This window comes from Hetaerina americana, unplaced genomic scaffold, assembly GCF_022747635.1.
Source record: "Hetaerina americana unplaced genomic scaffold, ioHetAmer1.1.p SCAF_33, whole genome shotgun sequence".
Classification (NCBI taxonomy): Eukaryota; Metazoa; Arthropoda; class Insecta; order Odonata; family Calopterygidae; genus Hetaerina; species Hetaerina americana.
Window position 1 is genome coordinate 4,259,485 of NW_027286908.1, and position 27,907 is coordinate 4,287,391.

At 34.5% G+C, this 27,907-nt stretch overlaps 1 protein-coding gene across 1 annotated transcript; it reads right to left on the reverse strand.

Moving 5' to 3' along the window:
* Positions 1-481: 481 nt before the first annotated feature.
* Positions 482-27,866, reverse strand: LOC139691329 (mitogen-activated protein kinase 14-like). Its single transcript, XM_071589094.1, has 9 exons — positions 27,636-27,866; positions 27,207-27,395; positions 26,887-27,028; positions 25,696-25,858; positions 22,469-22,540; positions 11,212-11,291; positions 8,555-8,633; positions 7,530-7,703; positions 482-6,554 (listed from the first exon to the last, which is right to left on the reverse strand). Exons 1-9 carry the CDS (start codon positions 27,740-27,742, stop codon positions 6,445-6,447), a joined length of 1,116 nt encoding a protein of 371 aa, XP_071445195.1. The 5' UTR covers positions 27,743-27,866; the 3' UTR covers positions 482-6,444.
* Positions 27,867-27,907: the final 41 nt, after the last annotated feature.

Below are 27,907 nucleotides of genomic sequence, written 5' to 3' on the forward strand. Positions count from 1 at the left end.
TTAGATTGAGATTAAATTCGACCAATCAATGCCAGTCCTGCTCCAAAGAGATGATTTTGTGTTATTATCAAACATCAAGGTTAACATCGGAACGTTTCGGAACAACTTTGCCCTTGGGGTATGCCTAACGTATGTATTTCTAAATAACCATGGCCTGGCTCACAGGGTTAGTTTATGAATACATTCAGGGAGAAATTGCAGTTCGTTTTGCATACTACCTGTGAAAAATGAGGCTCTCAGTATATCAAAGGGTCTGCATGAGTTGAATATGGATGACGAAGAGGCCTTTTCACCAGGGACCCTTTCATCGGCAGAAGAATCCTTTGCCCAGTAAACCAACAAAATGGGTGCACCAAAGTTAGGATTAACTGAGCACCAATCATCCACTCAAGCTATTTCGGTCACAAACCTCGAGGATTGGAATCACTAGGCTGTGGTAACTGCGTAACAACATATAATAAGTGAAATAACAGATGCCCAACCATAATTTTATTCAGAGAGAGAGAGGTTCAGATGTTATTAAAACAGCTTTAATTATACAATGTCTTTTTAAGGGTTCAACACATTTGTAGCATTACATTAAACACATAAACTTAAACATCACAACAAAAACGAGTCTAACTCTTTTAATATTCACAAAGGCACATTCCATGTTTGTTATTTTCACAGAAAATGGCCATCACTATGTGCTTCTAACATGTAAAAAATTTATATATAATTAACATTAAAAATTCAAATGGAAGATATTCTTATTGTTAAAGATAAAACAACCCATGACATTCTTCAGACTGACCCAGATGAAATAAGCTATTACACAAATGAGGATTTGTACATAAAATTTTGTTTGCTATTAGCATAACTACCATTTCGTCCCTATTAGATACATTAAACTAATTTGTACAGATTCAGTTAAAAACTTAGGGCTTTGAATCTTGAAAAAATATATACATACACCACTAAAATAACAATGGCAGCAATTGAAAAAGTCCGACGATAGCTTAAAAATCATATAATAATATGTTTTGTTGGATCACATGTCACAAAAGAAGTGTTAACTTTTCAGTGTTAGTTTTCTGTGAGGCATTCAGTCCAGTAGTGGTTACACAAAGAGCTTTTAGCAACCCTAAATAATTTTTCAATGCCATAACTTAATGGATAATGCTAGCTTCTCACTTTTGAGTATGATGGAAAGAATAACACTTCAAGAGAAGTGGTAGCCCACTTGAAAAAATTACAAATTTTTCATTAGCACTCTGCAGGACTGTTACATATTATTACAAAATTAGCATAAAGAGCTCTTTGAACTTTGCATCACTCTCTTAAAACCTAAAATTAGAGAATGTTATACTTATCACCTGTATCTCATGGCCCTTTGTTAGTGATTTAAAGAGAGCATCAAAAACATGAGTAATAAACTTAATGGGTTTTTTTAATTTGATGATTATATAAAGCATTTCACTTCCAGGAAAATTTAAAAAAATACTTAACCACGAAGCCTCTTCCTCTAAGGCATAGCTGGTAACACTTAATTAAGTAATGCCCCAAAGAAATTCTGCTAACACCAGGTTTTTAAAATATGGCACAACATAATTAGCATAAAATATTCAATAGTTCAATCAACTTATTAAATATCAGTGCAGAATAATCTACTTTTCTAAAGTTCAAAAACAACAGGATAAGTAGGAAATTTAAGACTTTATATGATAATAACTCCATAGAATACAAGGCACTTGAAGTTGAAAGTAATTAATTACCAGCAACTTTACAAGAAGGGATAAACTAATGGAAGCTATTAATCGAACGCTGTAGTTTTGAAGATCAAATATGCAATTTCAATGGCAAATTTCAGTATTGACTGATTCCTATAGCACCATAAATTTGTGTAAGTATTCCTTTGTGAAAGTATACTGGCACTTAAATTTTAGCACCAATGGTATCTAATTCTCGTTGAAAACAAGAGTGGTTCACTATGACAGTGTGGTTGCATGATTATACCCTGCTCTCCAACTTTTAAATGGACGTTTAACAAGGCAAATGTGAGTTTTTAACAAATATCTCTACAGCTAAAACCCTAAACTCCTAATACATTACATTACAACTGAAAATAATAATAACTTAAGTTTTTAGGAAGCAATTCAACAACACAACAAATAATAGCAATAATGGCATCCTGATAGTTCAAGACACTGGAATTATTGTACTGAAAGCAATAATTTACTAATGACCACATTTTGCAGTCTGTAAACATAATCATTACATTTATTTGGTGTATATAATAATAACTTACAGAGGAAAATCACTACCATCAGTAAAGAAATGAGATGCATGATCTGAACTGGGCCTATCAAAATTGCTATACTTCTTTGTGGCGATATTCATCCATACCCCAATTACTATAAATATAGTCCGAGCTTCTAATACAAAAGCAACCTATCAAAAATGTGTGCTCCAGCAAAGTCCTCACATGGCCACAGCTTATGACTGGATCTGAGATTCATTAAAACTCTTTTTATTTATGAAAATCATGATTGATGAATACATTGCACACACATTTTCTACCTTAAGGGCAAACATTTGCACAATTCTCTCATACCAGACAGTGAAAGTGGACCAATTTATCACCATTCATGACCAATAATGAATTAGATTTCGTGACATTAATATACATCAAAATAACATTTCAACAACCATGAAAAAATTTACACTTAAAACAGTCCAACAATCACAAAGACAAAAAAAAATGAAAGACTAATGTTATGACAACATAATGTGGATTGTCAATTGTTTTGATCATAATAGCCCGTCCACCACACAAAACTGTAATGGAACACATCAAAAAAAACTTTAGAGAAATGTGTAAGAATGAGCTTAAAGCTTTGGTTTCTGATATATGTTCAAATACATGTGAAAGCACAGAATTAGGGAAGCCATGCAAATAACGCATTTGAACATATTTCATGAAGATATTTCTTGAGTCGTTAAGTCGGGGATAATTGAAAAGATTTCCTCTAAGAGTACCAGTATTTCATACGATCTTGAACACAGAGAAACAACATGAGATCTCAACTTCTTTCAGTTGAAATACGATCATGACAGATAAGGCTCTAGCTCACAGAAAATTTCTCAGTCTCCAAGGATGACAACAGAAATACATGCACCCAGAGTGATGCAATGCAAGTCACCCATGAGGGGGGAGGGGGTAATGCCAGTCATGCATACTTAATTAAATGGAGGTGAAAGGGGGTCAAAGATGTACATGTACTTCCTAAAAGAGATCATCACATGGCCACTACAAATATGCAATGAAGACTTTGAAAATATTCTAACTATAACCCCTAATCATATCACAATATCAGGGGTAACTCAGATGTGAGACTTTCCCCTTGCCCAAATTATTGTTGTCAACAGTTAAAAGTAAAAATGAATATCACTAACATGAATTCTGAAGTACCCATTCATGAGTTTTTTTTAAAACATCAGAAAAAATATAGATGTAACTCTGAGAAACAATAATTCTTCAGCATTTATCACATAACTTGACAGATGCCACACGTAAATATTTACTTTCACAAAGTTAACCCATTGATTGCATAGATATTCCACATAAAGACTCTATAAGCATACACATGCATGAATGTATGCATCGATGGAAAAAGTATCCAAAAAGATATTAAAGCAAATGGTGCAAGATCAAAACATTTATTAAGGAGGAGGATATATGTGTGGACGGATGGCAGGGATTGCATCTACTCCAAAAGTTATTGTCTATTGGAAGGCCATGAATTTCAAAGAGGCAGCTTACCAATTCTTTGCAGGAAGCAAAAATTATTGGGTCAATATATACGCAGGCAAGGGGGAATGAAGGTTAAAGATCACAGTGAACTATCAACCCAAACCACTTAATGTATGAAAGTAAACCTTGTAGCAAATTGATAACTGCATGCCACTGTTTTAAAATGATTATTCTAAGGAAGAAGTTTGACTAATTGACCCTGAACTTTGCCTAAAACTTGTATTTGGTCATCAAGTCTTAAATGAAAATTTTAAAAGAGGGAAAGCTGTAACATTTAACACATACATAAAAAGAAGGGATGTTAACAAGGGACTTAATTATTCAACAGTTAATAGTTCATCAAATTGTAACAGAAACCAGGAGCATACAAATATCAACCTCTTAACAATGCTCGGCAATAATATAAGTGTCAAACACATTATTAGCAAACAAAGTCAGTTAACAAAAGATAATTAAATTATGCACACATTTGGTAAATCAAATTTTGCATAACATTATTGTAGCCTAAGTGGACTAGAAAATTAAGGCAGTAACCAATACCAATAGTAGTATTATGTAAGATATTTCTCATATGGTAGTTTATATATATTGACCTACATTTAGTATTGATATTGCATCATTTATAATATCCGTAATTTTACTTTTATGTACAAAAGTAAAGTGTGTATCCATCGCATGGAACATCCACTTGAAGACTTTTTATAAATATATCTACCAACCTTAGAAAATAGCAATTTACATATTGCATACTTACATGTGTATATCATCCATTAGTGTTTATTTTTTTGCCACAAAAGGCGGCTGTCATTATTCAACCAAAGCATTTACAGTGTGATGATCTTCAATGATTGGCACAGACCTTCAGCATACATATATATATATATCACTAGCAAGCTCCAACATGAAACATCACGTTGGCAATTTGATGTGATGAATTACTTATGGCAAACTATTTAAACAGGAAACCTACTGAGGCACCATTTTAATACATCAATTTCACAATCATATCTTCATAAAAAGTCACTAAACATAAAAATTAGAGAACTGTATGCAAATGAAAGACGATTTCATGAAATATACATTTGAAGAGAAATCAATAACACAATGTCCACATATTTTCCAACATTGGCGAAATACACGAAGTCACTTTCCAGGCACTTGTTTACTCTTTAAATGAGTTATTTCCAAATTAATAAAAACTGCAGAATTCCTGAAGGGTGATTTGTATGAGTGAGGAGTGGTGTTCACGTCCACATGTATATGCACAGAGGTGGCATATTGAAGAATTATTATCACATTAAAAGATTACCATTTAAGAATATTGTTACAAAATACATGATCCACCCACGAAACAACGTTTAAAATGGAGCACAACTTTATTTCAAGCAATATTTACGTAGGAGTTGACCCAACAGCCACGATGATTTGAGCCATTTCAGGAATTGGATGATTTGTTGGATGCAGGATTTTTTGGAAATAAGGGCGGAGAGAAATTCAGCTTCGGCATTAACAGACTCTAAACGAAACGCTCCAAGGGGTAACAAATTTTAAGTCCAATCAAATGCATGGCATACTCCAGGTAAAATACTCTCCACATGGTAATTGAGGATTGGATATCTCTGAAAAATTCAGCCACCACCTGGATTCAAACCCAGACCCTCAGGGTGGAAATCCAGCATAATAGCCATCACACCAACCCAATCCCTCTTATATTTCAATTAAGGGCCAATAAAGTATAGTAAAAAGTGATTTAGTTCAGTTTTAACATCCCTTTCCTTTAATGTTTGACATTAGATTTGCCCAATCTTTCCCCCGCCTCTCATTCATTTTCACATAAACATTTTAAAAGTGAGGATATAGATTTAACCCAGCCTTCAGGCAAAATCAAACAGTCCCAAGGTTCTACGAGAGGCTCAAGAAAAAAATCATCAAATTTTGACGGCTATTGTCATATTGATCCAATTTTTAACTAAAACGCAGATATCCTTTAAGTCTGCTATTTAAAGAATGCATAAGAATTAAGAGTGAATAAGGCATGCTAATTATTCGAACTAAATCAAAAAGAAATAAATTTATCAGTGACTGAATTTCAGACAATAGATCACAGATTAGATGCAGGGAAAATATGTTTTGGAATTGTGATATTTCTCTTCCCACTATTTTCTTCCCCTGGAGATTTTACCAGAATTCAAGTTTAGGGGGGAGGAAAATGTCTCTAAGTTCACTTTCCACTGTGCCCCCCCAAACCTGGTAATCATATGAAACAATAGCACATATAGATCTCCAAAGTACAGAGGTTTTGCCATTGTGGTTAAACATTTACAACTACATTATAATTGCACTATCTATTACCCTCCCATTGTGAGAGAATGCAATTTGGTAACAACCAATGCATTAAAATCAGTCGAAAAAAAACCACAGCAAGCATTGTGTGCTTTTATGTACACCAGATTCAGCTTTTGTGCAGAGAGTGTCTCCTCTAAGTTATGATGCACAATGGAAAATATTTCATTTGCTCCATTCTCCAGTCCTCCATTCCTTTCTAAAATGGAAAACTATATACTTCATGACAGTTTGATTCTTCATAACACAATAGAGGAGATAAAGAAAGAGAATGGCGTTCAATTGAATTGATAATAAATTGAGATAATTTAAGAGGCAGGACTTCCCGAGGAACATGCAACAGTTCCCGAAGCACCTTCCTTCGGCGGCTGTGGGGAGCTTTGAGGGACAAAGTTAACCACCTCCTTGTATACAAGTTCTGTGGCAAAGAAAATAAAAAAGTTCAGTTAAAACTTATTTCATATCTATGTTCTTGCATGCAACACACATCCATGAATTGTATCACAGAACTTATTATTAGAAGAGTACTGGGTAAATGCGTTGAAAAGGTTGAAGGGAAATGTTATCTTTCACTGGTTAGGACTCATTTAGAATACACTGCTAGTTTATGGGATCCTCACTAAGTTGGATCGATTGCCTAATTGGATTGTGTGCAGCGTAGATAGGAGCTAGGCTGGGAATCACTTGCAGAGGGAAGGTTTAATTACAGATTAAACCTCTTGCATAAATTAGAAGGATGTCTCTGTAGCAGTGACGTTGAAAATGTATTATTAGCCCCCTATTACTACGGTAGGCGAGATCATGTCAATAAAATTAGAGAGATTAAGTGTAGAACAGATAGATTTAAGATGTCATTTATTCCATGAGGTATATGGGATCAGAATAACATTGTTCGACCGTAGTAGGGGTTAAAATATTTGGGTCAAAATTAGTCTTGTATTCACCCCAAGCCAAACACCCTAGTGGTGACTTGAGCATTACTAAAAAATACAAATAAAGCTGTAACATTCAATGAAATGCAATGGTCCCTGATTGCAGTTAATATATTCATAACATGATCTCCCTCTGCAGCAGAATTCCCAACAATAGACCTTCGAAAGGCTATGAACTGAAGATAACAAAATTTCCTACACAAATTAGCCAAACCCGGCATATTAACAGACCACCCAGTGTCTTAAGTAAATCAGTTAAAAAAGATGTAATTGTACTTATGAATAAAAATGTGGAACACACAACCCATGTGCAGTTGTGATATCCTTGTGAATAGAAACAATAACAGTTGAAACTGACACCATTGCTGAAGATATCATGGCACAATGGTAATTAATATTTAGAATCCAAGATAAAGAAATTGAAGAAAGCTTGGTGATGGTATATAGTATGATGTACAAACCTTTCCAATTTTCCACAGAAAGATTCATATCTTCAAAACTCTGGTCGTACGGAGCTGAAGTTGGCTCGTCTGAGGGATCCGTGTACTGAGCCAAATAATCATGGGCGAGTGCTTGCTCAGCTGTGATTCGCTTGTCGGCATCCAACTCCAGCATTTTCTCAAGGAGATCGATGGCTGTGAAATGAGTATCAATTATTAGATTGCACACGCTAACAGTTTTTCACCCTCTATACCCTTTTTGCTCAATTCGTACCCTTTATGTATATGCATCATGAATGCTGGGACTTGTTGGGACTCTTTCTCATATTTCCCACTTTAAACTATGATGAAACTTTTAACTTTTGAAAGATTAATGATGTTAAATAATAATTTTCCTTGATGAATGAAAAGCTCAACAAGGAAAATTACCGTCAATACTCTCACGTATAATACAATACAGACGGCAAGATATTAGGTTAATTCCACTAGATTTTCTCTCGTGTATTTTAGCATTGGCAGCCTAACCTACACTAGTCACAAACTGACCTCAGTTAATGACAATAGCTTTCTTTACCACTGTAACAATTCGTAAACCAAGATATTTTTAAAAAATACAAAAAAAGAATAAAAAACCAAGGTGATATTATTTAAAAAACTTTGGTTTTTTTTGCAAGTCCCTATTCACATATGTAAATTTTGTTTCGATGTTCAGTTTCACGGTTACCAGTCAATTATTTTGTCACTATAATGCAGAGCTTTCATGATTTCTTCTTCAGCAGCTAAAGAAAAATCTTAAGGGTCCTATGCCTTTCTAAAAAATATTCATATTCATGATTTTTTTCTTTTAAAATTAAGTTTCATAAAAGAGGAAACCCATTCGAACTTTTTAATTGTCCACATGAGTACTTTTCATGTCTCCAAGAATAAATCCCAGTAAACCTTAAATATACGCACAAAAATAGCCATTTTTGAATTGGCACATTAAAGACACCAAATGTTGTCCAATACATATGAAAGTATTATATATGTTTTCAGTAATAACTCACCCAAAGGATTTGCCCCTTTGAAAACATTCTTGAAGTCCTTTTTCTTCATCACCGGTAAGGACTTAATATAATTTCTCGCCTGAAAAAAATTGATACCAAAACACAATCATTTAAATAAGAAAAAAATCTACATTTATTTTTAAAAATCACCATGACGACTGAAATTTTTGGTGACCTCAGTAAAACAAGCAACCAGCAGCCATTATATTTAGGCAACATCCACTTGGTCACAGAGGAGACAATGCAATTTCAATTTCAGAGGAGACATTGACGTGCAATTTCAGTTCAATCACAGAACATACTTTTGAGGGAGCACGCAATTACAGTTCAGACGAGAGAAAAAAATACAGCGACATCCCTGCAGCCAATGTTTCATGATGACTGAACAGGAGAGATAAGGAAATAATCACTCCTTTTCCTTACTTCACTGAAAGTTTAGATTATTTGCTTTTTTTAACGAGCAGTTTTATTTCTTCATGCTGAATTTGCATACCTCCCAAAGACACTGCATGACTCTTCACCTGTGTGCAGTGAACGACATAACAATAATTTAATATTGCCGACAAGAAATAAATCAAATCACTTTAATACTGCCAAAGTTATGAATATCAAAAGAAAGAAGTTTCTTCTCAAACTGCAACTCATTTCCCCTTGCTGAATTTCAGATGAATCAGATAATGCTAGAGTTATCTCATGCTATGACACTGGCTACAGAGATCTTGCTATGTAGTATTAACATTGTCCAATGGAACTACACTGGGTGAAATCAGGGTTGAAAAATGAAACATTCTTTATCAGTTCTGCTTCAACACAGACAATACGGGGAAATTTAGGGACTTAGCATGATTCTGGACAGGATACGTGTCCATGGAACAATTTGATTTATGCCATCATTTCATTAACACATGCGCGGACGTCCCTTTGAAACAAGGTATTGCCATCCTCACAGAGAGCCACCAATGGGTGTATGCATCAGGAACATGCAATGAACAGGGATAGGGCACAGGTAAATACGAATGAGATGAGGGTTTGACATTACCAACAGGAATGGCATGAATTCACTCCTAAATTATTACTGTATGATATTACAATTTTAATAACTTATACAAGGGTTCCTTCAATGTTTTTTAAATGTATCTTTAGAGAAACAGATTGTCCATCATGGATGGGAGAGCACATTATGAGAATTGGTGAACTAAATTCAAAATTTCATTTCAGTAAACTCTTGTAATCCATTTTGACATTTTACACCTTTTCATCTTATAATATATTGAGAGGGAGGTAGGCGGGTGGGTTGAGATGAGGCTTTTTCTGAAAGGATTGATACTTATTGAGCTGTCAAAGAAGGCAAGGAGACCAATGGGTTGATAGGCAGGGTGGTGGTCAATCTGTAATCCCACTGTTTTACTTTCTTAAAAACCTATCTAAAAAATCTACCACAGAAATCGCCTGATGGTTGGTTTGATAGGCAAGGGTAGAGCTTTGTACTTGGCTCTATGCACAAGTGAGTGACATCCACCCACATCAGGGTACTAGTTCCTTTAAATTACTTTGCATTTGTTAAGAGATTGTAAACCCACTCTAATCCAAATATGTACCATTGACATGCATGCCACCTGGAATGATGGAACTCTGGGCTTAGGGATTAATGAGATGGGATTTACCTAATTTAAAAGAATGGCATTTCACTTCAAAAAAGTGCACTTTGGCAAAGTAAGGAAGACAATGTTTTGTTCAGAACTATGAGATATTTGAAATACATGGTATTAACCGATATTTTTCTTCATTCTGTCGAGGACAACTTCCATAAAAAAATAACTAACAAATGCAAAGGACATTAAACAAAAGATTACCAGGACTTTTCAATAAAAACTAGTTTAACAATACATTATCTCCACAATTAATAAATGAAAAAGACTTCTATTACCATGGGAAACATTATTACAACTCCACATCCATCAAAAGGGGTTTGGAAGTATTAAAAAGAAATTAAATTTGGAGAAAAATATCAAACTGATGACTCGTTTTTTTAATTGTAAATATACACCTTAAAAAGTTCCAAATGAACACCTCACCCTTCTAAAAATTTTTCTCTCTTTATTGGGAGATTAAAATGTGAGTAAAGGACAAGAAAGTTACTCAGTCAACCTGGTTAATTTGTTATGTTATCCATTAAGTATTTACCTTTCCAAACAATTAATAACTTTAATAGGCTTAACCAGAGCAATTATGAACCCTTCAATAGCTTTAATACTCTTGACTATCATGAAATACTAGTTCTATTGAGGTTTATTAATACTGAACAGGATAATCTTTTACAGCATCACTATGGGAAATTCTAAAAAATATTGAAATGTATACATTTTTGTGCCAATGACATTAAAGAAACAATTACAAATTTTCAACCCAACAAATAATTATGACAACACATTTAAAGAGTTTCACCGAAACACGTGCACACAATTTTAAAACCAGGCACAAATACAAGGGAAACATTGATGTAGAAAATTTTAAAGAGAGGAAAAAAAAAAGGAATGCCAAGATATGTTGCTTTCAAAAAGTAAGCAGATGACATAAATACAATTCCACTGAAAGATGATACCAAAGGTGATTGGTTAAGAAATACTTCATGAGAGGCAAAATACACTTAGCCCTACCTCTTTGCACGATATTTTCTGCAGCGTTTCATCACTAGGTGTGCCACACAAAACAAAAATGCGTGTTAAAAGATCAATGTCTGTTGGAAGGCTGTTAAGGAGGTAAGCAAGCTTCTCACGCTGACCAAAAGTTAGATTGAATGGCATATAAGCAGCTGAAATTTCACAATCAATTGTATTCTTTTATTTTTTTTTTAAATAAAATAAGCAATATATTTTTTTAATGCAAAATGTCTACCATGCCCATATGTTGTCAAATTTAACAAAACTACAGCACTTTCAATCATGAAAAAACACAAAATCCCATAAAATCATGTAAGCTTATTAAAAAAATGTCCATTTAAATCAAATCGGCAGAGTATTTCAAGAGTATATGATTATTATTAAACCTATTGTTGACAAATTTGGCAATCACCTTGTTATGTTGCACTAAGATCAAAATTAGAATAATTATTTTTTTTATAAAATGGAAAAAAATAAAATTTACACACAAAAAAATCCATACCACACTATATACATCTTAAAATTTTAAAAAATCTTACCAGATTAATAAAAATTTAAAAAAAAGCTTACTATTAACTGTTAATACTGTTATAAATAACAAGAACTTTTCCTCGTCATTTGTACAAATTATTAATCCAAAAAAAAAAACCAGAATAATAAGTTTGCAATTATTTTACTAGTAGCTACATAATTAATAAAAACATAACCCAATTTCTTTAAAAAAGAGAATTATAACAAAGCGCAGGAATGAAAAACTATGCAAAAAAAATGAAAAAAAAAATATTTTACACCAAATGTCAGAAATTCAAAGCATGTTGACAATTTAATAGATACAACAAAATAAAAGACCACGTTCTTGTGCAAATAAGGAATTTCTTAGCACAGACACAAAAATCTAAACCCTTGAGAGAGGAGAAACAAGAATAGCATACATACATACATGTATGACATACAAATACAACACACACATTTTTATTTTTAATGCCTTTACCTTAAGTAAGAAGGGAATCAGTGAAAATATAATTACACTAATTACATTATAACCCAACTATGGGAAGTGTAAATAATTAAGCGGCCTGAAATTAAATGATACCACACCAATGGAAACCTCAAATTAGGCAGACCATACAAGAGGGTTGCCGATGTCAAATAATAAACCATCAACATCTCAGACTGCCATTCTAACAATTACTTCCAATTTTTAGCACAGCCGAGGAAAATGTTCATGTTCTACGTTAATACATTAATTATGCCATGGTGTTAAAATGAAGAAGCTGTTGCAATTTCTATAGAGACAACAGCTACTGTTAGAATCATAGATATTTCCTAAAAGAAAGTCACAAAGCATGTAATTGACTGAATGGCAACTTCTGAACTTTGCTTTCTCAATAAATTGAATTAATTTTCGAGAGTCAAGTGTCAGCAACTCCTAACCAAGGGGTCTGCTAGAAAATCTGTATGTTGCTTGCTTGAGCTTTCAAAATAAATAAATCTTTTATCGATCGTTTATTTATCGAAATAATTTATCTCTACCCTTCTTCTCCAATTCCCTGAAGATCCTCCCTTGCCACATTACCCTCCACCTATCCCCATTGACACAAATGACCCAATGCCAGTTACAACACCTAATAACCACTATTAACTTATGATGTCTATGCAAAAATAGAAATGGATAACAATATTTATATATATATATATTTTAAAGGTAATCTACCGGTTAAGGTAGGTTTTTCGATGGACACAACTACCAAACAAATATTTTGTGGCTACTAACAAAACACAACCCTAAATTCTACTCTACACCAGGTCCCTCTTCATCTCTGAGTACTTTCTTCCGCCCTTCATCCCGTCCAACATCCCTATCCTGTTCCTTCCCTTTCCTCTTTTGCCCAACATTCTACCCTCTATCACAGTCTTCAACATCCCACTGCCGGTCAACACCCCCTTCATCCACTTTTCCTGCCTCCATAGGATTGCTCCCAACAAACCCCTCTCTTCGCCCACCATACCAAGTACTTCCTCATTTGTTTTCTTCTCTGTCCATTTCACCTTCTCCATTCTTCTCCACACCCACATTTCAAAAGCCTCCAGTCTACGTCTATCCTCCTGCTTCAATGACCACGTTTCCGCGCTGTACATAGCTACGCTCCATATCAAAGTTTTTAAGAGTCTTTTCTTAACATCCTTACTCAAAGACCCCGTCATCAACTCCCTCCTCCTCGTGAAAGCCTCTTTGCCTAGTGCAATTCTTCTCCTTACGTCCCTACTACTTTGACCGTGTTGGTCCAAAACACTACCGAGATACGTAAACTGTTCTACCTGCTCTAGTTTTTGCCCTCCTATTTTAATGTTAAGCTTGCCCTTTTTCTTTCTATAAAATCGCATAACCTTTGTTTTATTAATGTTGATTCTCATCCCATACCTGTCGCACTGAATTTCCAATTCACTCAGCAATGCTTGCAGCCCCTTGGCTGACTGACAAACTAAAGCTTGGTCATCAGCAAACCTAACTGATTTTACGAATTCCCCGCCCACTTTCATTCCTACCTCTAGTTCTTCCCATGCCTCTTTGATCATTTCCTCTGCATACAGGTTGAACAGCAACGGTGATAATGGGCAACCCTGCCTTACACCCCTTCCTAACACTGCCCATCCTGACTCCCCGTTTCCCACCCGCACCTGAGCAGTCTGAGACATGTACAGGTTGCGGATTAGCCTCCTTTCCCTCCAATCTATTCCTATTTTCTGCAGAATACTCATTAGTTTTTCCCAATTCACTCTATCAAACGCTTTTTCGAAATCTACGAAACAGGCAAATACCTCCTGGTTGTGTTCTATATTCCTCTCGATTAATAATCTCATTACTGCAATGGCATCACGCGTACCTCTCCCCTTCCTAAACCCAAACTGATCATCCCCTAAGTAACCATTGGCCCTACTCTCTATCCTTTTGTTTATGATCCTGAGAACAACTTTAGCTGCATGGGATATCAAACTAATTGTCCTATAGTCCTCACATGACGTGGCCTTTACCTTTTTCGGAATCGGAACTAAAACTGCTCTCACAAAGTCTTCTGGCCAGATTCCCTCCTCATAAATGCTACGGATCAGCCCATATAGCCTCTTCCTCCCACATTTTGCTAAGCATTTTAAAAGTTCCACGGGAATGTTATCTACCCCCATGGCCTTATTTAGTTTCATCTCCCTTAATGCCCTTTCTATCTCATTGTCTAGTATGCCTGGACCTAAGCTGTCTTCCTCTACGTCATTTTCTTTTTCAATGTCTAACTGATATATATATATATATATATATATATATATATATATATATATATATATATATATATATTTATATACATATACAAAAAACATATATATATATATAATGATTGTACGGAAAAACTCACACGAGCGGCACAATAATGGGCTGGCACAATAATGGGCTGGCACAATATAACACAAATAGAATAGAATAGCAACATTTAAAAGGACACACACGGTAAATTGTTTGAGCTTTCGGCCCTCTCAGAGGCCTTCTTCAAATGAGACTCTCACTTGAAGAAGGCCTCTGAGAGGGCCGAAAGCTCGAACAATTTACCGTGTGAGTGTCCTTTTAAATGTTGCTATTATTCTATTTGTGTTATATTGTGTCAGCCCATTACATATATATATATATCGCCTCTCCTGTAACTTCTGCCCTGCCTTCTACGTGGGCGAATGCACGACCGCACTTTCCCTCCGCATGAATAACCACCGATACTCCACCAAATCTCCCACCTTTCTTAATTATCCCATCCCTACTCACACCGCTTCCCACAACCAATCTTTTGACGACTGCTTCTCTGTTTCGGTGATTGAAATCCTTCCCAAATCTGCGAGTATAATAGAGGTGAGAACCCGCGAGATGGCGCATATCTGGGTGGCCCAATCATTCAAACCGCCCGGGCTGAACCAAGCCCACTGAATGCATCAATTGGCTGCCTACATATCCCCCCCACCCCCTTGTTCATTTCCTATTGGTCCCTTTACCTCTCCTTCCCCCACCTCTCCCCCGCACATCCTCTCCGCTCTTCCCCGAGAACGCCATTCTGAAGACGACAGCCGTGCTGTCGAAACGTAAAATAACAAATTGTGAGTGTCCTTTCTTTGTGTCTCTATATTCTAAAAATCTACATCTGTGTTTTTTTATATATTTGTATAAATATATATATATATATATATAAATATACATACATACATATATATATATATATATATATATATATATATATATTTTTTTTTTGGGAGGTCACTATTTAGGCGATAGATCACTATTTGGGAGATTCCTATTCAGAAGGATTAAAAAATGTAACCCAAAAATTTACTTTTAACATGAGGTTAGCCAAAGCATAAATAAAGATTCTTAGCATATACACTGTTTTTATGGATAAAGCTAAAACATTTACACCAAGTCAGTAATCGTTTTGTCTATTGGCTTGGTTTCTATAATCACCATTTCAATGAAATTAGTAAAGTAAGCAAACATTTGGATGAATCAACTGTATTTCTTTATTCATATCGCACAGATTGATTTTCATGAAACTTATTGCATAGATGTACAGTTTAGTACATGAAAGGGGGGACATTGTTTTCACCATTCAATAAAAGGTTCTGGTCATTTTATTTAAATTTTGTGCTATTCTGCAAAGGGTCCTTCATTAGAGGCCGTAATAAAGCCAAATGGATTTCTTTCCTCGCAACACTACTTAAAAAGTCTTAAAACAATCTTTCATAACACTACCAGTTTTAGTACAAAAACCTTGGGTTGCATTGAAGGATACAACGAAATGAAGATTAAACTTGCATGATGCATGGTGAGAAAATGGCACTGTTACACATGATTGCACTTCCTGTGAGTGCAAATTGAAGATTTATTTCTCAAACCATCATGAAGACTTACATAAAGACACCATAAGAGGATGGAGTTGCATTTTGCAGAGGAGATATATTTTAATCAAATTTGAAAAATGCACTCAATTAACAAGATATTCATGATATGCCTTTTACACTGATTTTTACTTAACACTAAGGTAAAACTGTCAAAACCTTATCATTTTATATTGCACTCCACTGACTAAAAGAAGAAATGGCAATGTATGCAGCTTCATGGTTAACTCAGAAATCTCAGCAGCATCCTAATGAATGTTTCATTTTTATTTTCCTGACGAAATAAGAAATTCTATAGAAGGGCAAATAGAGATATGAAATGGCGATTCCGACTAAAAACAATGGCTTGGTGAATGTTGATTGTTTCTTCAGAAGCACACTGAAATGAAATGAAGCAGCATCCCCCGACTAAAGCGCTACAATTCACAGAAGGTTTGGTGCAAACGATTGAAACACTCGTATTTAAAGACATGCCAAAAAGCTCATGCAGTATGACAGCATATATGGTCGGTCACATACTATGTCATCCCTTTGGAAAGCAGGTTACAATTCAAGTGCAATAATGCCGCACAAGGAAAACAAGCTCTAATCAGTCTAATTCAATTGCGAATGGGTTTAAGATGCAGAAAATGAAGCAGAATAATGACAAAATATATAACCTGTTCACTTGATTTCTAGAATTCTTCAGACTTGGAAAATGTAGAACTACCACTTTTCACACAGTGATATATGTACTTATGGCCTATAGGGTATAACAACACTAACTACATTTATTTAAACAATTTAAAACAAATACACCTTAGCTTTTAATGACTTCAACAAGGAATTGTTGAAACCTTTAATCCATTCACAAACACCCCACTTCCATCCAATAGTAAATGGTCCATGAATATTCTTACTGGTGCTCCTTTCACCAAATAATAATCCCACAGTATGATTTCAGTTAGAAAAAACCTTATTTTAAAAACATAATTAGTTAACCATTAATTTTTTAAGAGCTCTTTAAGTATTAAACTTAAGCTAGGTATGCAATTTTCCTTTCATAATGTCAATTGGCTGACCATAATCCATTAGCTGACAACCATTCACGATATATGATAGTGATAATTGCTAACTGTGTTATGAAAAGTTTACAATTACATCATGAAATTCAATTGAACCATATTGATGTAATGATATAGCTTAAAGAGTCTTATTGTTACACCTTGCCATTACTACCACTTGTGATGACCAAGGGAATTAATAGAACTTATTTTTTGATACCAATGATAATACAATTTACAGCATTTCTGACTGGTTAGAGGTTCCAATGACAAATGAGATATTGACAGTCTATTGCCATGAAAACGTGTATTCCTACAGACATCAAAATCAGCATAGAAAGGAAAAAATCCAACACTTGATATTTCTGTTTACCATAAGAGCATCAACCAAAACCAAATTAAGTAAATAGTGGAAGTCCACTCAGGTTCAAACACCAGGGGCTGCCCCCTCCACTCAAACTGCCCCCTCCTCACTCACAACCCTCGACCACACTTTGTTCCCCACGCTGAGCAGTCAACTTGTAAACTGAGATATCAATATTGAAATTTTGCCTTCTTCTAATTCCTTTGCTGGGAGTGCAAACACACACCTATGGTTGGATACTGGAGAGAAGGGTATGAGAGTGTAATGAAACGGACAATTGCAAAAGGAAAACTGCAACCATGAGTTAATCTACGATGCATTTTCAATTGCGGGATGGCATCTGCATTGAAATATTAATCAAGCATTATGCTGACTACACTCGCCTATCAATAAAACATGCAAGAAATATGTATATGAACAATCCTCTTCAAACATACACGACAAAATAAGCAGAAAATTAACCAATCTTCCTCCTTTTCCCTCAAACTTCTTCCCATCTGGTGTACTCACCGATTCACTAGATATTTTCTGCATAAACTCTTCCTTTGGAGTTCCCAAAATCTCCATAATAAGATTTAACTGATGGATATCTACAAGGATGGCTAAGGGTGGAAATCATTCTAAAGACATGCAGGTGAAATGGAAATAGTGGCATATTTGAAGAATATGACTGAATAAAACTTAATTACATGACCTGGAGGAATGAAATTAAATGGCAATTTTTGTCCAATGAGACAAAAGACCTTTCATTAATTTTCACAGACCATGTGAATGAATAGCATACAGATTAAAATATCACAAATCTGGAAATTTACCCATTCAATAGCCTTTGCAAGGGCTTAAATATGCCACCATCAGAATTCACCTTGATAACCAGTGTGCTACAGAAATGATATAGTGTATGATGGATAGGTGTACAACTCAATGAGAACACAATAAGCCTATACTACCTCTCACAAACAGCTATGAGGAGGAATAAATATAACAGCCCAAAATATTTCATATGTTTATGATACAGGCATATTGAAGGCAAAGCTTGGCCATATGACATAAGGTTTTTCATGGTGCAAATTACTAAGAAAAACTCAATCAGATAATTATATGAAGCCAAAATTGACATTTACAGCACCTACCAAGCAGAAAAATGTTAAAACTTCATTCGACAGGTGAATGAAACAACAATATAATCACTACCACTTAATATCCAAAAATAATCATTCTTTTGAAAAATCTTATAAATAGCAGGTATAAAGAAGGAGTAATCAATATGGAGACTAAGCTTTCTAACTACATACATCTATATATATATACAATTGAATTTTTACAGTCAACCATCATGCTCTGCATGATGAACACCCAAAAATGAAGTCCCCAGATTTTGCTTAAGGTAAACCTTCAAAAACCAGAACGAACAAAGAGTTTTTTCCCGTACAATACTTAGGTAATTACAGACTATGATTGTATTTAATATGTGATATTCCATAGGTAGCTTGATAATTCTAATAATATAAGGCATCAACTTGTCTTTTTGAAGCCAATATCCTGATTTTCCATTGTGGATAAGGATGCTAACTGAAGTTCTGCATACAGAATCACTAAGTTCACATATTACTTTTTGGACATATACAAGAAAAAAACCATGGCATCTGCATATAAAATTACTCCTTTTTTTTATTAGCCCAAATTTGAGACATCAACATTGTTCTATGCAAGTTTTAAGGCATTGAATCGAAAGACTTGTCCATTACTACTCGCAAATCCTGTACATTAGGTAAAATAAATTTCGCATGCATTATCACAAGTACATAGGCCAGATTAAGAAGGACGTAAAACAGAGAAATTATTAAAGGAATGTGAGGGAAATACAGCACTGAACAAAGAAGAATGGAGAGCTGCAGTAAACCAATCTTAGGATTGAAATACTTGATGATGATATAACAACTTTATCCCACAACCAATTTTCAACACAAGATTATCTGATGATGATCTGAGTCGCTTGCAGAAATGAATACAAAGTTTACTTTACCAAGTATTTCAGAATAAATTCACAACTGAAGTAGATGGTGTACCTGCAGACATTCAGGGCTAATTTCTACAAAACAAGGGCTTAATCTCTCTAATTGTCCAAGAACATTAGGAAAGTATGTTTTTCAACATAACTCTCATCCTAACTAAAATGAAACCTACGGAGTACACCCATTTAGATGGTAGAACCCAAAGAAATATCAGTAACGAATGTAAATTTACCGAATGAAAAAACCACAATGATTTATGTTCCGCGCTAATAAGTATAACAGAACTTATAATATTTTCTCCTATTTTCTATAATAAATTTTCTGGAAATTCTGTTAAAACGGCGTAAACTAGTCCCTTCTCCCACATTCAACTAACATTTTCATGAATAATGGAAAGACTTCATTTGCATGAAAGAGGTTTACAAAATACCTCACAAGGACATGCAAACATTGTAACAAGAAAGCAGTACCTTTAAGTAGTACAAAAACAAAAGTTAAATGTGTTATTCCTAAAGTTGGTTCAATTATGTCCCACAGAAAACACTGCCAATCCACACTAGGTTACTACTCCGTTTTTTTTATTCTTTGTTTAAAATTCAACCATCACATTTAGGAAAATTTCACTGTGTTTAATTTGAAAAACAACCTTTATCAGGTGAAATTCAATTGATACGGGCTGTAAGCAGCATACGCACAATCATTCCTAACTCTTTTAATGTCTGCAGATTCTAAATCAGACAACTTGGCCCAACTGGCAAACGTTATGGGCTCATATGAAAAACTTGAAATACCTCTATGTAAAAAAACTTGTTATAATTATTATTATATACAATTAATTATAAGGTTAATATCATAATTTACCACAGTATAATTAGTTTTAATAATACAAATATATTATGCTGTGCATTAATTCTAAGAATCAAAACTTTAAAAAAATTCTATTACGACCTATAAATGCATATCAACTGCCAAAATCGTAATAGATAAAATACAACCTTGAGGATTATAATTTCAAATTCTCATGGGATTGATGAATGCAACAATTCAAGCATAAGGCAGTAACATACCTGGTTTAAGTGCTGAAAGGTAATAAATAACCTGTATTTAATTTATCCAAAAGAATCTTAATGGTGTAAATTCTACATTCTAAACTTCTTAAGCCTAAAAGCATGCATACAAATGAAATTAGGAATGGAATCTCTCTTCTTTCCCAACATCAAACAATACTTCACGACACATAGTTCACATGCCATGAAATCTATATGAAAATAAAAATCTCTTTGTTTCTAATCAATAATTTTCAAAGTTTAGAATTAGCTTATTGTGTCATAGAAATATTGGCCAATGATTTATTAAAATTGTGCCCAGCAAAACTTTCTTTTCAAAGCCAAGAATAAGAATATATTATAATGAGAGAATAATGTGGGCATAATTCAACATTAAAACAAAATTATTTCATTCTGACATTAGTACTAACTAAACTTAATAAAGGTTCCACATCACTGGTTTTGTGACAACAATTATCAACTAATATGAGATAATGGACATCTTTTCAAGTTTCATATTGATAAACACACTATTTTCCAGATGATGGACTTTAAGTTAAAAGAATCTCTAATGGAAGTATGGGATTTAATTCACGCGATGAGAAAAAAAATATCAACATGGATGGAACAAAAATGGAAATTTTTCTACATGAAACAATCATTATTAATCATCATTTTAACGGTCATTTTAAGGGATCATCTTTAAAAGGGTCATAATAATAATATGTATGGTACATGTAAGGAATTCCATATGAAATTTAACCATGTTTTAACCAAATTTACAATTCAAAGAAAGGCTGAATGTCAAATCGAGTTGAATAGTTACTCTTATTCACCCCACTTCTCAAAATATTTTAATGCGAAGAATAAAAAATTATTAGCTAAGTACATATGTATTCGCTGCCGTATGGGACAGTTTTTTTCCAGAAATCCATTGAAAAAAAAACAGCAATGCATCACGTAAGATATTGATCACATTATGAAACTCTTTCCTCCTCGACTGTTGGAAAAATTCTCACTTGATTTTATCATATCAGGGTAATGATCCAAATCCTGATTAAAGAGTATAATCAGCAGTGGGGAACCTTTGTCTGCCATTTGGATATTTACAAAATCATTTGTAGGAACATGTCCAGCCAAATGATTTTATGGACCTAATATACAGTACGCAGAATCAATTCCCCACTCCTTGCATAAGTAATAATACTTATCTGCTAGCGATGACTGTAATTAACATTAACACTTTCTCATTAACATCTGCCATCAATGTAGAAAGACTTAAGCTTCAATAAACCAATAAGAAAATATGAAATGTAATTACATACAATGCAGTAATTATACACGATGATAGCTTTAGATACATACTCTTGATGGTCCTGTACACACAGATATGCAATAATGGCCACTCATTTTTTAAAATCGTGAAGGCCAAACAAGTATGCACTAAAAACATGCATAGGGTTCATAACAACACATGTAAAAAACTTGAAACATTCTCAAAATCAAAATGAAAAATGTGGAGACCAAAAAAATACTTTTTAACTACTTAAAATTAGAAGGAAAGCAAAAATATGCAAGATGGCAATTGTATAAAAAATTCTGGAAAAATATGCTAAGGTTAAATTGATCCATTCAAATGATGCTTACTGATTCATCTGTAACTCCATTACCTGGAGATTATTTTTACCACAATTTTGGAACTTCAACAATATGACATTGATTTTATGAAAGAACTCTTAAGCTTACGAGGCATTCAATTATGTTGACTTAGTAGAGTAGAATTTTCTGGTTAAATTTGGGTGATCACTTTTCACTCTCACATCCAATCATTAAATCAAAATTAACTCATTAAAAGGATACGATCAGTCCCTGGGAAGATTGTCCTGGATGTAAGCAATTCTGCCATGATGCAGCCAACTGACCATATATCCACTGAACAAAGAAAAAAAAATCAGTGTGTTCAAATGGGAAGTCTATTAGCCTTAGCATTAATTATCAATTAGGTTAGAATGACTGACAGATATTCATAAGTCAGACCAAATGCCAAAATGAACATAATGCTAATTAACATCCCTTAACTCTCAAAAGATTAAAAGACTTCATTTTGGGCATAGATGGACAAGAGATTACATGATAATTACATTTAAATGTTGCAAAAAAATGACTACTCTCTGCAGCCTTGGCAGATGTCTTGAGTAATGACCCTGAAGTCACAAGTCCAATCCAATTTCACGTCTAATTTTTTTTTGGCTTTCATTTCACTTACATTTTTTTTGCGCTACTTGATTATCATCAGTTTTAGCACTATTTTAATTTTTCCATCTGTCAAATAGTAACTATTGGCTTTGTATCAGTTTTTTTTTTACATTTTTAAATGATTTTTTTTCATTTCATTGCTTGGGATGCTACAAATTACAGCATTTATTTTCACCCTTGCGTTGGCCGGAGAGATGCAAGGGCGGTTCAATAAGTACCCGTGTTGGCGACAAAGGGCGTTCCTGGGGGAAGTTTATGTTATCATCGTGTGCTGCCATCTATCAAATGACGGTGAAACAAATTTCAGACGGATTTAAAGGTTAGTTTGGATTTGGCAGCCATTCGAGTAAGACGTGTCTCGTGATTTTTGCTAAGATGGAAAAAGAGCAGTATTTCGGTAATTCGCTTTTTGTTTTTGGATGGGAAGAAATGCGAGGAAATAAAAGCAAAGTTGGATGCTGTTTATGGAGACACTTTGCCATCTATGACCACAGTTAGATATTGGTTCAAAAAGAATTTAAACGTGGGCGAACATCTGTTGTTGATGAGGAGCGACCAGGATGCCCGGCAGACGTGGTTACCGAGGATTTCATTCAAAAAGTCCACGCCATGATTCTTGCTGATCGACAAACGAAAGTGCGCGAAGTAGCAGAGGCCGTGGGTGTGTTGACTGGAACGGCAACTAAAATTTTACATGATAAGGTGGCGGTGAAATAATTGTCGGCCCAATGGGTGCCACGATTGCTGTTTTACCACGATAACGCACCAGGACATTCATTCAGAGTTGTCGCCGCCAAACTGCATGAACTACGTTATGAATTGCTGCCGCACCCCCCGTATTCACCCGATCTGGCTCCCTGCGACTTTTTCTTATTCCCTAACATGAAGAAATGCTCGCGGGAAATATTTTTAGCTCCAACGAGGAAGTTATCGCCGAGACAGAGGCGTATTTTGGAGAGTTCGACAAATCCTATGTTTTGAGGGGTTAAAAAAATGGCCAGAACGTTGGGAGAAGTGTATCTTTCAAAAAGGGGACTACGTTGAAAAATAAAAAAAATGTTTTTGAAAAAATGGTTTCTTCATTCTAACATGAGTACTTATTTAACTGCCCTCGTATATACATTAACCCTTTTAGTGCCAGCCTCTTTTCCCTGGTATACCCGATAAATGCCAGTGCTTTTTGATGAATTCGCAGGCTTGCCATTAGAAATTTATATGAAGCCTAATATGAATTTGTTTTAGCCAATATTTTTTTATACATTTAAAATAGTAATAGGCACTATAAAAATATTCAATGATTCAATTCAATCCTATACCAGAGTAAAGTTAAAATGTTTCATTTCCATTGAAATGAATTATCATGTGTCATTGGAAAAATATTTAGGACAAGAGGGACGAGGTAAGCAGTACTTGCTACAAAGACGAGCTGGTAAGTATTACAGAGACGCATGATAAAATGTATGCTTATATACAGGCTTACAATGGATCAAGCATCTTTTGCATTTAAGCTTACATACGACATCTATGCAGGAAAAGAAGATATGCTGTAATGCAGAAAATTCCTTATGTTTATAGAACCAAAATGTGAACATATATTTTATTTTCCTAATGAAAATTTTCCAGCAATAATAAGAAACCCTAACAGATATTCGAACATTGTCTACAAAAGCTTTGCAATGCACAGAAAAGTTTCGAGCAAAAAATACACCTGGCTGGTGAATCGGCAAATGGCATTCTTTGCACACACCCCACCGATAGATCGGCCCACTGGCACTAAAAGGGTTGATAGTGATGACAAAATATTTAATTGGTGGGCATCACCACTTTCACAAATTTGGGAATTTTATTTTGTGACCTGGAAGAGACAACTTTTCCCCGACGACAAGATAAAATCCAAAAATGGAGGTGGGGAGCAAAAGTTTTCACGAGGTGCACCAAATGCAAAAAAAGTTGATATTTTAATTGGCACAACAGAACCCTAGCGAATACTGAAATGAAAATATATAAAAAGTAATGAAAAAAATACTACATGAATCAAGTCCAAAACCAATAAATTCTATCTGAAAGATGAAAAAAAAACTAAGAGGGAAAACTGCAAACAATAATAATAATAAAAACAACAGTGTTTCTCAACAAAATAATAAAAAATAAACATATTAAACCTGAAAAAAATTTTAACCAAGGCAGCATTGAACTTGCCACCTTTACGATGGTAGCGGAGAACATTACCTCGGTTTCACTTGTTTCAAATTGTCATGATAATATTACTAATCAGTCTTTTGCACAACTTTTGCTATTTTTAACATGATTCACTCATACATAATTGGCCATCTATGCCCAAAATTGGTCAAAATCCCCCTCTCCTCACCTTTGGTTAGGTGAAAAGTCACTTGATAAGTGAGGCATTTAAAAAACTATATTATTGCTGGTTATTCGAATTGCTCACAATGTGAGGGGAGCTTATCAAGTGAGGTTCCACCATAGTGTCTGTTTCAACACTGTCGCACTGTCTTTTGCAGTAAATTTCCAAAAGCAGTATAATTTTTTCTTTACTAGACCTTACTTAAAAAATATTTATAATTTAAAATTTGGATATTCACCACTGCTCGACCATTTTCTTGCTCCAATTGCTACTTCTTTTTGTAATTATTTAATTTTTACACTACAATTTTTATTAACAAATAATATCACCATGAGCAAAGACAAGAGACTAAGATATCTCGGACACTTCAGAGATTATTCTTCTGCCGACTAATCTTCATTGTGACATACAATACAATGATTGATTCAAAGACTTTTCACAAGTATTTATCAGAGTGTTGAAATCAAACCTGTTTGGTTGTAGTGCATCCAATTCAGCATTATTTCTGGAGCCCTGTACCATCGTGTAGCTACATATCCAGTCATTTCATTTTCAGTAGGTCGAGCGAGACCGAAATCCAGAATCTTAAGCTCACAATCCTCATTCACAGCAATATTTGATGGTTTCAGGTCCTGAAAAATTACACCAGATGATGACCAGTCATTCCACTTCTGCATGATACCCTGCAAAACACCGCTAGGGTACATGGCAGGGGGCGAATACACACCTGGTATGCAAAAATTAAGTTTGTCTTAATTTTTAGTTTAATGTACAAAGCGAACCGTAACTACGGCCGCATGAATATAATGGGAAGAGTCAACCCCAGCCGTACTCTTATAAATGGTAATTTTATTTCACTACGTGTGATTGGTGGGCCCCTGACGCAGAGGGAAACCTCTCGTAGGCCCTGATAGAGTAGGAGTGCATGCGACTAGCAAGGATTAATGCTGCATAGTACATCCAAGCTAGAGAGTGCGTGATTAATTCTCATTTATTATTATTCTCATTTTTATTTAATTAAGTGTGTTTGAGTGCTTGAGACTGCAAGGATCAATGCTGTATAGTATATCCAGGCTTGATAGTATGTGATTTATTTGCCGTCTTCCATTTCATTGTTCTAACCGTTTGCGGTACATAATTATTTCAATTAATTTTAGTTTTTTATTCTATTTATTATTGGTTTTATTTTCAGTTATTTATTTATTTTCATAATTTTTATTGATTTACTGATTATATCTTCTCTAATTTCCCTCACCCATCCTTTGCCTATTTATAAGAGTACAGCTGGGGTTGACTTTTCCCATTATAATTTTTAGCTACAATATATTTTTGTAAAATGATTCAAATCATGTATATGATGATATGCACATGAACCATGATATCTAAGTGGGATACACTTCTCTATGCATACAAGAGGAGTTGTTGGTAACCATGAGGATAACAACTATGGTCAGAAGAGAGAAAGAAAACACACTAGCCAACTTACCATTTACTAATCTAGCCAACTTACCTGGTTTTGTTGGAAAAATGGTAGTACCATTTTTCCAACAAAACCAGGAGTGTTAATAGATTTTTCTGTGCTTCACAATGTCCACTTTTTTAGCTGAAAAAAACTACATGTAAGTTCAACACAAATACTTGCAACATGAAATTTACTTACCCGATGAATAATTCCAGCCGAGTGAATATATTTTAATCCCCGCAATATCTGATACACCAAAAACTGGACGTGGTCATCTGAGAGTTTCTGTGTCCTCACAATGTTGTTCAAATCCGCTCCCATTAAATTAGTTACTAGATACCTATGAATTGACATTTTTCTGCATTAATTTAGGTTGCGAAATTCTGTAGTGTTAATTAATTATAAACATGGAAAATTTTACTGCTATAATTTATCTTAAGCTCTACGAAATACATCCAAAGGGATGAATTGATTATAAATTAATCACGTTAATCACAAAAAACTCAATTCCTAATTACACATGATCGAAATCTTCCAGGGTCGTCGATGGGGTAAATACATCCAACAGGCTTATGACATTCTCATGGTTCATATGCTTCAACATGCGCAGTTCCCGATAAGTTCTTTTTGCGTGCACAGCGGACTGGAAAGGCCGAGCAAGTTTCTTGATTGCGACCTGAATCCTTGTAAGGGTATCTATGGCAGAGCTAAAAAGGCGAATAACAAGTTTAGATAATATATTCGGGTGAATTTTCCACTCTGGATAATTGAAAATACAACTTTATACTAGCGTATTCTCCTGCAAATGGTTTGTTATGACATATGTTACGAATGATCGGTAACAACTTCTACCGGTTACAGTCAGTTAACTTCAGTATACTGGTAATATTTAATGCAATGGTAACTTGAACAAAATTGTAGGAAATGAATTAAAATTATATGCGTACCAAACTTGACCGTAAGCTCCAGATCCTACAGGAGATAGCATTTGGTATCTCTGAGGTACTTCCCATTTTGTTCTATTTATGTCTACTTCGTAAAAGCCAGGCTTCATTTTCCAGTGTTCTCTATATGAAATTACTTTTCCTTATTCCCCGGACTGTTAGTGGCTCATGAGATAACGCAAAACAGGAAATAAACTCTTGAATAACTGATTACAGGCAACCCTTCCCCGTTGCCTTTTCTCAGATGCACTAAAAATGTATTTTTTTCTCTACTT